The sequence below is a fragment of the Barbus barbus genome (genome assembly GCF_936440315.1).
Source record: "Barbus barbus genome assembly, chromosome: 20".
Taxonomy (NCBI): domain Eukaryota; kingdom Metazoa; phylum Chordata; class Actinopteri; order Cypriniformes; family Cyprinidae; genus Barbus; species Barbus barbus.
Window position 1 is genome coordinate 15084895 of NC_136748.1, and position 16058 is coordinate 15100952.

General features: G+C 37.9%; 1 protein-coding gene across 2 annotated transcripts in view; it reads left to right on the forward strand.

Annotated features, from left to right (window-relative positions):
* Positions 1 to 16058, forward strand: part of itsn2b (intersectin 2b) — a 30051-nt gene that overhangs the window by 6403 nt on the left and 7590 nt on the right. Inside the window, exons 3-28 of one of the 2 annotated variants that reach the window (XM_079443946.1) lie at positions 946 to 1038; positions 1255 to 1318; positions 1409 to 1575; positions 2325 to 2531; positions 2972 to 3053; positions 3159 to 3301; positions 4011 to 4074; positions 4378 to 4515; positions 4670 to 4773; positions 5216 to 5478; positions 5585 to 5734; positions 5869 to 6009; positions 6185 to 6272; positions 6437 to 6576; positions 7849 to 7985; positions 8083 to 8861; positions 8963 to 9087; positions 11633 to 11790; positions 12202 to 12292; positions 12387 to 12583; positions 12923 to 12966; positions 14751 to 14917; positions 15000 to 15045; positions 15140 to 15261; positions 15565 to 15661; positions 15750 to 15944. In XM_079443946.1, coding sequence (XP_079300072.1) covers positions 946 to 1038; positions 1255 to 1318; positions 1409 to 1575; positions 2325 to 2531; positions 2972 to 3053; positions 3159 to 3301; positions 4011 to 4074; positions 4378 to 4515; positions 4670 to 4773; positions 5216 to 5478; positions 5585 to 5734; positions 5869 to 6009; positions 6185 to 6272; positions 6437 to 6576; positions 7849 to 7985; positions 8083 to 8861; positions 8963 to 9087; positions 11633 to 11790; positions 12202 to 12292; positions 12387 to 12583; positions 12923 to 12966; positions 14751 to 14917; positions 15000 to 15045; positions 15140 to 15261; positions 15565 to 15661; positions 15750 to 15944 — 4002 coding nt within the window. The remainder of the gene's footprint in view (positions 1 to 945; positions 1039 to 1254; positions 1319 to 1408; positions 1576 to 2324; positions 2532 to 2971; positions 3054 to 3158; positions 3302 to 4010; positions 4075 to 4377; positions 4516 to 4669; positions 4774 to 5215; positions 5479 to 5584; positions 5735 to 5868; positions 6010 to 6184; positions 6273 to 6436; positions 6577 to 7848; positions 7986 to 8082; positions 8862 to 8962; positions 9088 to 11632; positions 11791 to 12201; positions 12293 to 12386; positions 12584 to 12922; positions 12967 to 14750; positions 14918 to 14999; positions 15046 to 15139; positions 15262 to 15564; positions 15662 to 15749; positions 15945 to 16058) is intronic. The other variant, XM_079443947.1, reaches the window with a different exon arrangement.

The following is a 16058-nucleotide window of genomic DNA, read 5'->3' on the forward strand; positions in this document are numbered from 1 at the left end:
TTTAATAAAGATAAATGAATGAATGAAAATTAGTGTGTTTGGATATTCAGACAATTTCAGCCAAAATGGCTGCTGTTCTCCTTGTTTTGAATAAGCATTTAAGAGTCAAAATCAAGGAACTGGTAGAAAAAAGTTTGTAGCTGTGTTATGTGATGGAGTGGAGAAGTTATGCTCTGCTAATCAAATTGTGAATGTTAAGTGACAGTAAAACTTGGCTTTTTTTATTTTAAACTTGGCTCCTCAAATGATGTCATTTCCTCTTCATTTTGTCATTTAAAATGACCTCTCACTCAGAAAAAGTAGACTTTTTTTCATGTTTTTTTTAAGAAATAATTGAAATGGAATATACTGTATGTGACTTGTTATACAGAAATTTGCAAATGCATGTACAACTTGTTAAAAAAATCTGAAAAAATGCACATGGCATAAAATTTTTATAGATTATGTGTATAGATTTGAATGAGTATTGTCTACTGCTGCTTTAAGCTAACTTAACTGTTATTTCAATAAATATCAGGGTGACACTAAGTGCATTTACATACACTTTCACTTTAAAAGTTCAATTTCAGTCTGACTAATGTAGTAATCTGTTTTTTTAATATTTAATTTAAACATTTTCGTCTTAAATCTTACCGGTTTGGGTTTTATAAAGTCAGACCTAGACAATGCAAATTGGAATGTGATATAGGGTGACTTTTTTTTTTTTTTTTTTTTTTTGCCTTTACATTGCACACTTTTGCCGAAAGACAAAAGCGATGTGCCACATATATCATTCGAACAGCCTGACTATGCAAAATCCCACTGTAGCTTGATTATAACTGTGCATTTAAATGTACTGCTGATACTATAATATTGAATCCGCCTGCACTATTAGTAGTTTATTTCTTTTCCATATTTATTTTCTCTTCTTCATCCCTTATTCTTTTTGCCTACTTTTCTTTTAAGGTGGTCGGAGTATTTGGGCTATAACCCCAGAGGAGAGGGACAAACATGATCAGAAGTTTGATACCCTCTCGCCAGTACAGGGCTTTGTTACGGGTATGTGATGGGGAGCCATTGTTCAAATGTATTAATGTTAAAAAACTTTTTTATTATTCTAATTATGATATTATTATTTATTAAAAAAATTTAACAAGAGATTAATTTCTTGAAATTATTTATATATACAAACATAAATGAATTTACATTTTTATGTACTACATATGAAATTACTTATGAAATATTTTATTTTATTTTAATATTTTTTGTGTACAGGGGAGAAGGCACGAAACTTCTTCATTCAATCAGGGCTTCCCCAGTCTGTGCTAGCGGAGATCTGGTAAGAAATTCTGACCATGCATCTTAATAAATAAATAAATAATGGAGAAGTCTTGCTCTGATCGCATGCCTGTTTTTTTGTGTTTGGTAGGGCCCTGGCTGATATGAATAAAGATGGTAGGATGGACCGGCTGGAGTTTTCTATAGCCATGAAACTGATCAAGATGAAATTGCAGGGACAGAATCTTCCTACCGCTCTGCCCATCATCATGAAGCAGCCACCTGTGCCAGCTCCAACCATGCCAGCAACACCTCTCGGTATGCTGCCAAACTACACTATAACCTGCAGAGCGATGATCTGAGAGGGCATTGGGATTGTAACACTCTTGCACTATAACCAAAATGCGACTCCGTACACAGTTTATTGTTGTAATGATAGATTATTAATGCTAATCTAATTTTTATCATAAGTATCACAATACAGAAAAGGCCAAAGTTTCTCATTAGTTACCATAACCGGCCGCAGTCACACATGAATGCTGCCCAAACATCAATATTCAGTGTTCAGCAATCTGGCCTGCATTGTATGGAGATCATTTAAGTCTTAAAGGTACAGTAGCAGTTTAGTGTTAAGTTACAACTGTTTTTGGTGGGAAAAAAACCTTGATTAACATTAGAAGTAGATTTTAGATTTAGCTAGTGCTATAAGTGCAAAATACTGCAAATGTCAAAAGATACTTCCTCGTTTGCTAGGAAAACCTCAATTTTCATGAAAGTCCTTCGTATGACAGCAGGTGCACAGCCTGATGGCCACAAGATGCGGTTGAGTTGTAATGTGGAACAGAGGGCTGTAACCACGACCTTTAAAGTGTACAAGAGAAACATGTCTTCAGCTTGTCAGCTGTAAGATGTTGCTCTTGTTTTTGATATTTGTACAAAATAGATTTTGCTAGTGTTAAACTAATGAGGTCTTGCTATAAAAAGAAATGGTTTGAAAACCTCTCAAGCAATCTTGATGTCATATTGTCTAGATATGTCTGTTTGAATTTGTCCTTGTGCTTTTGCAGGAATGGGAACTATGCCAAATGTACCCATGATGCCCAGCGTGCCCATTCTGACCCCTATACCAATGACCACCATGAGCCCCATGCTGGGCATGTCTCCCATGATGGGCACCAGGCTGTCGGTGCCAGTGATGCCAACCATCAGCACTCCAGCCCTGCCTAATGGACCTATTGCCATTCTACAGCCGACCCCCATCCCTCTCACTTCCAGTAAGAGACACTGTGTTGCATGCCAGTAAAGCTTGAATCTAGTAAAATTAGGCCATTTTTTTTTTGAGATTATGACAGTTTGAAGATTCAGTGTGGCAGTTCTGATGGTACACTTCAGGTCTTTATTTTGATTGTGGATGTGTTGTAAAGCCAAGAGCCCTTGTTAATATACAGTATGCTAAAGGTGAAATGACACTGATCTCTTACTGCCTTCAGCCTTCCTGTGTCAGGACTAGCTCAGTTTGTACCTATAAGACTGAGCTACATCTTGAATTAACAAGCTGCTTTTTATGCATAAACAGTCTCAAAATTACAACTTTGTGGCTTATATTCTTGTGCATGATGTGTTCCTTCATTAATTGCTTGTACACTCTGTCCCTGAAAGAGTGTCACTGCCTACATTTGTCTTTTAGGTGTGTTTGTTTGTGCTTTTTCCATAGCTCTCCCAGTTTCAAGTTCCTTTTCCTCTTCTCCACTGAGCTTCTCTGCCACTCCATCTTTGCTGGACCTGGGCTCGAGCAGGTCAGGAACTTCCACACATGGACCTTTTATAGTATATAATTAATCCACTGACTGTGTACATAATACTATCCGCACACAAAGTGACTTGTGTACTTATGTCTACAGCTCAAACTCCTCCCCCTCCACATCATTGGCCAGCAACTCTCCTAAGGGCGGCCCTTCTGATTGGGCCGTCCCACAGGCATCACGACTCAAATACAGGCAGCAGTTTAACAGCCTGGACAAGCAAATGATTGGTTATTTAACAGGTATTTAATTATAAAGCATTTAAAAAAGAAAATGGTCAGTTGTCTTACTAGTGTGCAAATAATTGCCAAAGTGTAGATAGCACTAATGTACTATAGGTTCTCTTAAGGATGCCTGGGGACAAAAGTTTTAAAGTGTCACTGTAATTACTGTGATAATCTCATGATTTTACAGTTAATATGGGATATAGATACTTTAGCTGAAGGCTAGTAGTGCAGGAAGATGGCAATCCACACCCATGTGGCTCATCTGCAAAGCAGTTGACTGTATCACTTACATACCTCATGACAAAGACTCATATACTAGAGAATTTCAGGAATGAGGACGTGGGTACAACATGACTTTGTAAGGTCTATTTCACAGGTTTATGGCATTAAGTTTAAGATCACTGCCTACATCTTAGGGGCAAGCTGTTTTGTTACACGTAATTTGAGAATGGTGCTCATTTTTCTGTGTGAGAAGAGTTTCTAGATGTCGTAATGTGTTAATGGTTTAGGAGGATTCCAGCATTGTGACATAAGGAATATCAACCAGCTCTAGTCAGACCAGTTATTTTAGTACAGCAACAGTATCAACAAGCTGGTTGTAAAAAAAGACAGTTTCTAAAATGCAGCAAATAGGCATTTTTCTCCCTATAATCTAGTAAAAATCATTTTCTATGATTATGGTAATTAGCATCCATATGAATTCTTTTTTATTTTATTTCTGCAGGTCCTCAAGTGAGAACTGCAATGGCTACAACAATGCTTACTCAGACTCAGCTAGCTGCCATCTGGTAGGTGTTTGCCCTCCCCAGTACTTGCATGCAGCATTTTTTAAGAAATCTTAATCGGGGGAGATTTCATTGCACAATAATCTTTTCACATGTATATATTGCATGCAGCTATGCAATATATACATGTGAATTAATACACGTGAAAAGACTGTTTTTATTGTGAATTTTTCTCATTCTCCCCCCCCCGTTTGCATATGATATTTCCTGTTTTAAAATTTAAAGTTATCAAATTTCAGATTGTATAAATATTAGTTACATGCCTTGATTTAATGACATGTTTTGTATGTTGTTGTTATTTGTCAGGAATCTTGCTGATATGAATAAGGATGGTAAGCTGCATGCTGATGAGTTTATTCTTGCTATGCATCTGGTAGACATGGCTAAAATGGGACAGCCACTGCCTATGGCACTTCCTTCAGAGCTGTTGCCTCCAACAGTGAGGTACCGCTGACTAGTTTGTAACCTGATCTCCATTTGACTGAAAACTTCATCATATACAAAAAATTGCTCATGAATGTAAAATACATTTTAAATTAATATCTGAATTGCTTAAATTATTTTGTCCATGTTTTTCTCCATAAATATGAACCTCTAGGGGGAAGCTTGGTGATTCTGTGAATGGAACCACTCCCTCGATCTATGCAGGCCTGGCTGAGGACATCTATGAGCCTGATCCTCCACAGAAATCAAGGAACCATTGTATGGGTTGGCGCCACACCCATTATTACATAATACAAATATCTATGACTCGCTTTAAAAAAAATCCTCCCACGTTTTACACCAGGTATCAAAGAGTTTAAACAGATGTGTTCTATTTAGGCACACAGATTGTGCAATATTATTTGATTTGGTGGAAGCATTTAAACAATTGGAGTAAATAATTTCCTGAATACTGAATAAATCTTATTGCTTACCTGGCTGTGATTTGCAGCCTACTGATTTTTTAGCTTCCTCCCTCCATTGTGTAGACAAATAAGTCATGCTAAAAATTTATAAATATTGTTGTATTAAAAAAAGGGATATGTTGCCAAAAAAGAGGGATAAAAACATTTCACAAAAGAAGTTCTGCTTATATTTGTCAAATATAACAGTTGCTTGAAAATTCCAGGTTATCGTAATAATGTGTGCTTTGTGTATCTAGTGACTTTTGAGGATAAGTTCAAGAAAAATATGGAGATGGGAAATGCTGAGCTGGAGAAGCGTCGACAGGCCCTGCTTGAGCAGCAGCGCAGGGAAGAGGAGAGGAGGGCACAGAAGGCCAGAGAAGAGCAGGAGAGAAGAGAGAGGGAGGCACGAGAGCTGGAGCTGAAGAGGAAGAGGGAAGAGGAGCTCCGACTGGAGCGACAGAGGGAGCTGGAGAGACTAAGAGAGGAGGAGAGACTCAAAGAGCTGGAGAGGAAGGAGGTGAGAGGATGTTTCAGGTTCATTTCCCAAAATGTGTTTACATTTCACAAAATGTTGATATAGATGTAAATATTTTTACTAACCACTGCTATGATGCTTGTTACAGGCAGCCAAGAAGGAGCTTGAGCGCCAGCAGCAGCTTGAGTGGGAGAGGAGGAGAAAGCAGGAGCTCCTAAACCAGAAGAGTGAGGAGCAGGACGAGATCATCAAGCTCCGAGCCAAGAAGAGGAGTCTGGAGATGGAGCTGGAGGCTGTGGTGAGGATTTTGGACATCATGTCATGTTTTGGACATCATATACAAAATTATTAAAATTCCTCTTTTTTTTTTTTTTTTTTTTTTTTTTTTTAAATGGACAGCGTGCTTGATAAAAGATTTCCCTCTCTTTTTAGGGCAACAAGCAGAAACAAATCTCTGACAGGCTTCGAGATGCTGAAGGCAAAAAGAGAATTCATAAAAATGAGCTTGAAATGATCAACCAGAAAAGAGACTCCTGCATTACAGAAATGAACTCTCTGCAGAAACAGTTAGAGGTCTGATTTCTGCATCTGTAACAGTACACGTGAATTTTGAATGTGTCTTTGTGTATTCAAGTTAATTTATACTAAAATGTTCATTTATTCTTAAAAAAAAAATCTTAAAATTAGATGTAGGTTGCTTTATAAGTGCATAGCAGTAATCATGCTGACTTGCATGTGATTTTTGCAGGAATTTAAGAGAAAGTTGGGACAGTCAACCATAGAACAGCAAAAACTTAATGACAGACTCCGCAGCCTGAGTCTGAACAACCTCCCTAGTAAGACACGTGTCCAATTATCCCCCCCCCCCCAGTAATGCTATATTAAACTTTTTTTTCCATTAGTGATACAGGCATCTGGAATTGTGACAAAAACTTAAGCATGAATGTGTTGAATTGTTAAATAATTATAATAATAATAAACTGTTTTTTTCTTGATGCAGCTGCGACAGTCAAAACTTTACAGAGGAATGTAGAAGACAAGGATCTTACCTGTCGAAAGCTTAAAGAACAGCTTAATGCTTTGGAGAAGGAAACTACAGTTAAATTAGCAGATATGGAACAGTATAAGAGAGAAATCCAGGTAAGCCATTAATATCACTCAGCCATGACTAATAAATACATGCAAACCATTCAGAGCAGCACAAACTGAGCTGCATGTTTAGCTAGACTAGTTACACTTTACAAGATGCTGATTGACAGAGGACATTTTAATTTGAGTGAAAATATTTGATTCCCCAGCTATTTAGCATTTCTGTAACTAATCTTTCTTAACCAATCAGTGCTAACAGCATATAGACTGCTCCCGATGACACTAATGCAAGTAACCCCTATGCTTTTGTCCCTGTGTCTTTATCACTAGCTGTAGAGCTTTTCTGTCTGTCTGTCTACTTGTCTGTCTCTCCCTGGCTTTCGCTGCAGTTTGAGGAAATGGATGACTGCATGCTTAAAGGCCTGCTCTCTTTACTGAGTTGCCTCAGCAATCTCTTCTTCCTTTTGAAGGTCTCTTTTATTTTATTTTTTTCTTTCCCTTTTCCTGCTCACTCTTTACTGTTGCAGCTTCACCTTTAGATCATTACCAAAGGTTCTTTCCTGCACATATTATCAGGGATTGCTTAAAGGCAGAATAAAATTCCATTCACAATACATTTAACCTTCATAATGTGACTCATTATGAGTGAAACAAAATTCAGTGGGAGATTAAATAGAAGCGTGTTAAGTGATACTGTATTAGTGAGATATAATATTTCCTGTCTGTGCTATCTTGTTTACATTGGAAGACATTTCAGAGGTGGGGAAACATGAATATATTTTTGTTGTTTTTTAAAATTATTATTCGAAAAGTTTCACTCATTGTGCACAATAGGACTAGTAATATTTATTTTAAAAAGTGTCAGTTTGGAGCAGTGCTATTTTAACATCTTTGGGATACTAGTATATTGTTTTTATTAATCATTTAAATTAGTGTATTGTTACGTTTTTTTTAATTTTCTAGTTTCAGTCATTTTATTGTGTTTTTATTTATATTGGTTTTATTTTTTTATAGCACAGCACTGCTTTAGAGTGCATTCTGACTTACAAGTCAGCTTCAATACTTTTATTGTGATCTACTTCTGATTGAAAAATTTGATGAGGAGAAACTATAAATTGGTTTGGAATATGGACAATTATGCATTGCATACCAGAACGGAGTCAGACGTGTGCTAAAAATATTACCTTGAGGTCTAAATGCCATAGTCAATTTAGTAGAAAACCAAGTTTTCTTGTTTAAAAGTTAAGCTAAAAATCATGTAGCAGTGTTAATCTCTGTTACAGTTGAGTTCAGTGTGTCATAATCTTGTGGTTTGTTAATTAGGATCTCCGAGAGAGCCAGAAGATGCAACAGTCTGCTTTGGAAAAGCTACGAGCCATTAAGGAAGAAAAAATCAGAGAGCTAAAGAAACGCAAGCAGGAGGAACTGGAAAAGAAGAGGAGAGAAGAGGAAGAGCAGAAGTGAGTTTTTTTTTTTCCCCCCTATAGTACACTCACACCTACACAGAACTTTAAAAGAATTCCAGATTTCACAAGCAAAATGTCTTTTCCTATACAGACGCATCAAACTGGAGAAGGAGCGGCAATGGCAGGAGAAACTGCGGCGTGAAGAGGAAGAGAAACAGAGGATAATACAGGAGGAAAGAGAAGCCAAACTTCGTGAGGAGGAGGAGAGGGAGAGACAAGCTCATTTACAGGCTGCTAGAGAACAAGCAGAACGAGAGCTCAAGGCCCGTGAGGAGGAGGAGAGGAAGCGCAGGGAGGAAGAGGAAGAAAGGAGAGAACAGGAGAGACGCAGACTTGAGGAGAAACGGAGGCAGGAGGAGGAGGAGGACCGCAGGCGGCGAGATGAAGAAAGGAGGAAACTGGAGGAGGAGAGGAGAAACCTGGAGGAAGAAAGGAGAAAACTGGAGGAGGAGAGAAAGAGGCAGGAGGAGTTAAGATTGGAGGAGGAGAGGAAGCGCGAGGAGCGAAGAAGAGCAGAAGAGGAGCGGAGAAGGAAAGAGGAGGAGAGACGAGAAGAGGAGAGAAGAAGGGAGCGTGAGGAGGATGAGAGGAGGCGACTTCGTGCACAGGAGGCTGCCATGAGAGATGCAGAGGAGAGGAAGAGACTAGAAGAGGAGAGAAAAAGAAAAGAAGAGGACCGGAAAAGGCAGGAAGAGGAGGACAGGCGGCGTCGAGAGGAGGAGCAAAGGAAACAGGATGAGGAGAGGAAGAAGAAACAGCAGGAGGAGGAGGCTGCAGCCACAAGAGTGAGAGACGATGAACAGAACAAGAAGAACACTGTTAAATCAGACATTGTTGCTGCTCTTCTGCGTGGCCTGGAGGAGAGGAAAGGTAAGAAAAAGCATGCTGTAAGATTTAAAATCAACTAGCATTTGCTAGTTAAGTTATCTCTGATATGATTGGAATGACTGAAAGTATTCTCGTGATTTCAGGCAGCAGACATCCTCTTGGCACGCATCACAGGAGATCAGCGGCACTGACGACGTTTAAAGCCCTCTACCCCTTCACTGCCAGAAACGATGATGAGCTCTCCTTCGAAAGCGATGACCTGATTGAGGTCAGTTTGAGAGCAAATGTCACAAAACCTGCCAATGGTCAAGGGCTTGTTTCTCCCCAGAATCTAAAGGACGAAATATGAGATGTTAGGTGTTGTTATCTTTTGAAGAAAATCAAACCTTTATCTTGACAGTACGCAAGTGGTGCGACGTGACTTCAGACATTATAATCAGTGATTCTGTCTACACTGAATGTGCCAGTGTGCGATGCAACACGACAAATTCCCAAAAGTAAACTGATGCCACGTTCTGTTTCTGATCAAATATATTATCACTTACTCACCCTCATGTTGTTCCAAACCTGTGTAATTTTCTTTATGTTGAACACTAAAGATGATATTTTGAAGGATTTTGAAGAAGCTAACAGTTGTTGGTCCCTGTTGACTTCCATTGTGTTTAAATCTTTGTATGAAGGTATTCAATGAAACAATCCAATAGTTATTGTTACATATATATATATATATATATATATATATATATATATATATATAAACAAAACAACCCCTTACCTCCCTCCCCAACCACCCTAGGGACTTAAATCATGCCACACTAATTGTGCGGTCAACACCACATGATTACTCAGCCTGCATTATCAAGATATAGGAGAAGAGGAGACCAAATCTTATCAAAGTTATCCAATTTGTTTACCAACAGGAATCAAATTTTTTCCAAATGTAGTACCTTACTCATTTCTTCCAACCGAAGTTTAGCTGATGGGGTTTCTGTCATTTTCCAAAACCTTAGGATCAGTTTCTTTGCCACAATAATTCCTTTGGACAGCAGCTGTTGTTGAGATTTTGAGAAGTGACTTGATTTTATCAGAAATTCCAAATATCAAAGAAGTGGGTCAGGCTCTAATACGCTGTATAAAATATCTGACAGTTTCCAGTATTGCCACGTAACTGCAACCCCCCATGCATATGTATCTTAAACGCAGGGATACATGAAAGAGGAATCAAATCGGTATGCCGCGCTGTCTGAAACACGTCTCTATGCTTGTGCGCGCTGTACTGGCACACAACTGAAGCGCGCACAAGCATAGAGACGTGTTTCAGACAGCGCGGCATACCGATTTGATCAACTGCGATACGTTTAAGCCTATATGACAGATCAGAGCAATCTTTTATTTACTAATTTAACATGAAATTGTCAAATTGCTACTCAATATCAATCGCATACAAAGAAAATACAGAATAATTAGAAAAATAATTTACGCACAATAAATAACAGAGCGTCATATCTATTCACAGTTTCCCCCGAACGTTCTCGCGACCCGGTAGGAATTCTTCCACAGCCCGGTAGTGGGTCGCGACCCGGTGGTTGGGGACCTCTGCTGTAGTGCGTCAGCCCAGAATTCTGAAAATATCTCCTCCCCCAATTCTTGCTCCCACTGCAATTTTAAACTCTCTGTAGAAGGTAAATTCTTTAACAACAACGAGTTTGGAAGTGCAAAATTTGTAATAGATTTACAAATGTGTGCTTTACTTATTATGTGTATATCTTTTATAGGCATTAATTCACGTGTAGACCAGTTGACCCTATAACCTGAAAATGTACCGTAATGACCGACAGTTTCTAAGATTGTTGAAATAGTAGACTGAGGTTTAGTGATATATAACAGGATATCATAAGCATATAATGATATTTTGCTTACTGTATTCTTTGTGCTATATCCATGTATGTTGGGGTTAGAGGGAATAGACTGTGAAAGTAATACTATGGAAGTGAATGGGGACAATCAACAGTTTAATTACCAGCATTCTTTTTTTTTTTTTTTAATGTTCAACATAAGAAAGAAACTTGTACAGGTTTGGAATGACATGAGGGTGAGTAAATGATGACAAAAGTTTCATTTTTGGGTGAACTATCCTTTTGATACTTTTATTTAGTAAGGACACATTAAATTGATGAAAAGTGACAGTAAAGACTTTCACACTGTTATAAAAGACTGATAGTTGAAACAAATACTGTTCTTTTTAACTCGTTAAAAAAAATTTTATTAAAAAAAAAAAAAAATCCTGAAATGTATCGTTTTCTATAAACATACAAAAATAATAATATTCAACGTTTTTTCTTGACCATTATATCGGCAAATTAGAATGATTTCTGAAGGATCATGTGATATGGAAGACTGTAGTAATGGATGCTCTACAGCTAATGATGAAGACACAGGGACAATTATTTTAAATAGTAATAATTTTTCACAATATTACTGTTTTTACTGTATTTTCGATATAACTCGGCAACCATAAGGCACTTCTTTGAAATACATTAAAAATAATTAAAAATGAGCGTGAGTGTGTATAGACACACATTCTAATAGCATATTTATCTGTAATTTCAGAATGATTTTTCTTTGTATTGTATTTATTTTTTTTTATTCTGGGTTGCAGTAATAAGAATCCCCATTAAATATATTTGGAATTTTTTTTTTTTTTTTTTTTTTTTTCATGTTCAATGTTTAAAGTGATTGTGGGAACATGTAGTGAAGCTGTGAAACCCTCGTAAGCGATTTAGATATACTCGGCTGAATTTGTGTTTGTTCAGGTGGATGAGAGCGTAGAGCGAGAGCAGGGTTGGCTGTATGGCAGCCGGCAGGGGAAGATGGGCTGGATCCCTGAGAGCTATGTGGAGAAACGGGTCAAATCAGAGGCTCCGCTCGTGGCCAAACAAGCCCTAAAGCCACAGGTCACCATCTCTGTCAGGTGCGATCTCCAATCTGACTACCTCATACTGTTCAAATGCTTCATTCACACCTCTTGCACAATCATTTGTACAAACTTTCCTAATCTGCACTCCCAGACAAAGTGCATGTGGTTACAGATCCATTACAGAAAACATTCACAGCTACAAACTGCATGTCTTTCATGTGAAACTAGCAAAATGCATTTTGAATACAAGACATGTTCACACCAAGTCCGCAAGTATAAACCATTATGAGAAAATTTTTCGCATTGTCTAATAAAAAAATCCCCAAAATAAATACAAATGGAAAAAATTGTCTGTCAAAATTAAGACTGTGTGAATATGGTTCATAAGTAAATTAATATAGTTTAATTTCGAATCTTGAGCATGATGGTAGAACGTGGAATATTCTAAAACACCTTCTTCACCAGCAAACTGAGTGACGGACCGAGTGGATCACGGTTGAACTCCGCTTTCACCCCCACCCATGCCACAGGCTTCGCCTCCTCCAACCATGGCCAGGTATGCAGGATTCCTTGAGATTAACTGCATAGTGTTTATGTAAACTACAACTTCCTTGTGGTGAAATGCAATGACATTTGCTGCATGTTTTCAGGTGGTGGGGAATGTGCAAGCTCAAGCTCTGTGCTCTTGGACTGCAAAGACGGACAACCATCTCAACTTCTCCAAAGATGATATGATCACAGTTCTGGAGCAGCAGGAGAACTGGTGGCTTGGAGAGCTTAATGGGGTTCAGGGGTGGTTCCCCAAAAGCTATGTTACAGTGCTGAGCGCCAGTGATGCAAGAGCAGAGTAAATACAAACATTGTGCTGAAGTGGTTTAATGTGAAAAATAACAATGCTGAAGTGTTTGTGACCAAAATAGACTTAGTGTGTAGCTGTGAGTGTTACATGTACTTTGTCTGTGGGAAAAGTTCATGTGAAATGGTATTTTCAAACTAAATCAAGAGATTCTTTGCATACTAAAACTCACTGGTTTCCTGAGGTGCAGAGGTTCCTGCAAAGAGACTAATTCTGATGTTGAGTTGCTTTATTTTCTCTGTCATGATTTATTTGGCATTTAACAGCTTTGTGCTGAAACCCTATTCAATCATCTTGTTTGGTGCTTGTTTAATGTGCCCCCCCCCATAGTTCCACTGATGGATCTGATACAGCAGATGGATCCAGCTATGAAGGTAAGACAAAATGCATTCGGTTTTTCCACTCGGAAACTTTGCAGTTATGAGATTCTGAAGCCGTTTTAGAACAGCGATTTAGAACAGCTTCCCTTAGTATCTAAGAGAAGCTATCTTTGGTGCAATACTGCATATGAAAAACATGTTGTTAATTATTTGCTATTATATAATAAGAAACAAAATGTAGTTTTGTGGATCCCTAAAATTGACATTATGGAGATCGCTCAGTTATTACATTGCTTATTTTATTTAATGTAAAGTTTGGAGCTGGTAAGATTTTTTTTTTTACTATTATTTACTATTTAGTTATGTTTATTATTTTTTAAAAACGTTTCTTTCTCTCCACTGTATTTATTTTATTAAAAATACAGTAAAAACAGTAATATCTCAGAATATTACTACAATTTAAAACAACTTTTTATTTTTATTTTAAAGGGGTCATCGGATGCCCATTTTCCACAAGTTGATATGATTCTTTAGGGTCTTAATGAAAAGTCTATAACATACTTTAGTTAAAATTTCTCAATGGTAGTGTAAAAAACACCACCTTTACCCTGTCAAAATCAGCTTTGTTTTCAGCAAGCCATTATAGTCCATGTTGCTTTAAATGCTAATGAGCTCTGCTGACCCCGCCCCTCTCTTCCGTTGGGTGACGAGCAGACTGTAAACTTCAGCCGCGAAACTGGTTAACTAGCACATTATAAGGAAAGGCGAAAGATTCATAAAAAAAACCTTATACTCACTTCTTCTGTAGATAAAGCTGGATCACGAATGATTCGCGTGAACATAGACACATTTAGGCAGATCGGGATCGGTGCATTCACTTAAAAACGAAAGTAACGTTAATCCTCTGCGTCATCAGCGGCTCAGATGTCAGGAGTAACTGACTGCTATATTCATGATTACATCCAACAACAAAACGCCTCGATCGCTTAATCGGAGACATCTTGTCTTCCCCTGCACCGGAGAAGACACAGTGGCAGACAGCTCTCAGCTCACTCAGGGTGGGTCTAAGGTAAGACGGCCTTGTCAATCAGCTTTCGTGGGAGCGGCCTTCGCAGAACTACGTCATTCTGACAGGAACCTAAGAAACGCCTGATTTGTGAAAGGGGATTTTAAAATGGGGATTAAAAAAAAAAAAAACACTGGGTGGATTTTTATCATTATAGGATGGATGTGTACACACTTCCAACACACATTTATGTTCAAACAAATTGTAAAGTGAATTTTGCATCCGATGACCCCTTTAATGTTTTAAAATGTAGTTTATTCCTGCGACGATGAAGCTGAATTTTCAGCAGCCATTACTCCAGCCTTCAGAAATCATACTTGTATGCCAATTTGCTGTTCAAGAAACATTTATTGTTATTATAAATTCTAAATTCAGTTGTGCTGCTTAGTTTTTGAGGGAATCCTTTGATTGAGGTAAACCTTTTTTCTTTGAATGGAATATTCAAAAGAACAGAATTTAAGTAGAAATCTGTTGTAACCTAAGTGTTTTTAATTTTTGTAATTTTTGATCAATTAAATGTCTTTTTTTTTAACCATTTATTTTTATTTTAAATCTTACTGACCCCAAACCTTTGAACGGTAGTGTAATTAGTTATTTAATAATTAATTCTATAGTGTTATTAAACATTCTTTGAGGGCAACCCAGACATTAATATCCTGTGTGTACAGTATATTCATTTCCTGTATATTTTGTGTCTGTTATGCTTGTTAACACACCACAGATTAATCTCCTGTTACCCTGAACCGTGTTTGTATGTTGATCCTGTCATCAGAATATGTGGCACTGTACACTTACGAGAGCCCTGAGCCTGGAGACCTGACCTTCACCGAGGGAGACACCATCCTGGTATCAGAGAGAGAAGGGGAGTGGTGGAGAGGCAGCATCGGAGACAGATCAGGAGTCTTCCCCTCCAATTACGTCAAGCCAAAGGAGGCTGATGTAATTTTATTTTTGTATTTAAAGACATTTATACATGTTGTTGGTTTGTGATTTAATCATTTTTTTTATTTATTTTTCTTAGGCATCAAGTCTCTCTGGTAAACTTGAAACACCTGCAAAGAAACCAGGTAAGTACATGACAACATCAAGTTATATGTCAAAATTAAATCACAGTAATTAATCATAATTATTTAAACCTATAACATGTTATTTTGATTGTAGAAGTGGCCCAGGTGACCACTGCGCACACAGCTGCAGGTGCAGAGCAGTTGAATCTAGCCCCAGGCCAGCTCATCCTCATCCTCACCAAGAACCCCTCCGGCTGGTGGCTTGGGGAACTGCAGGTGAGTCAGCAGTTCGTGCTTAAATACTTTAAATGAACCATTCCCTGTACTTATGTTAATCAAGGAACTAATAAAACACAGTTTTAAGTGATTTTACTTAATACTTTTTCCATGCGTTCCATCATATGACCCATATTATTTATAATGGATGTATTGGTTATGATATATTGGTGTATTTCAGTTATTAGCTGATTTTTAATTTACTGTCAATAGTTATATATCTGGAATTGTACACACAATAATTGATGATTTAAAAAAAAAAAAATTCAAAATAGCTGCAAAAGTTTTTGTTTGTGTTTTCAGGCCAGGGGGAAGAAACGTCAGAAGGGCTGGTTCCCTGCATCACACGTGAAGCTTCTGGGCTCAAACAGCGGCAAATCTACACCTGCATCTGCGGCTGGTAAGAAACAGAACAGCTTTCCAGGGATGAAGGTTTTTTTTTTTTTTTTGTGAATCTCTCCTCATTGCTCTGTCTTTCCTCACTTTAGTCGGCCAAGTCATCGCCATATACGACTACACCGCAGCGAATGAGGACGAGCTGAGCTTCTCGAAGAGTCAAGTTATCAACGTGATGGACAAAAGCAATTCTGACTGGTGGAAAGGAGAACTCAATGGGGTCACGGGCTTGATTCCTACCAACTATGTGAAAATGACCACCTCTGATTCTGACCCCAGTCAGCAGTGTAAGTAGAGACCCATAAACAGACCAGTCTATTTTGGTTATGTGTTTTTAATCATTTTGCCACTTTTTGGTTGTGTTTGCAATTATAAAAATTGCTCTTTTTTTTATTTAGAAA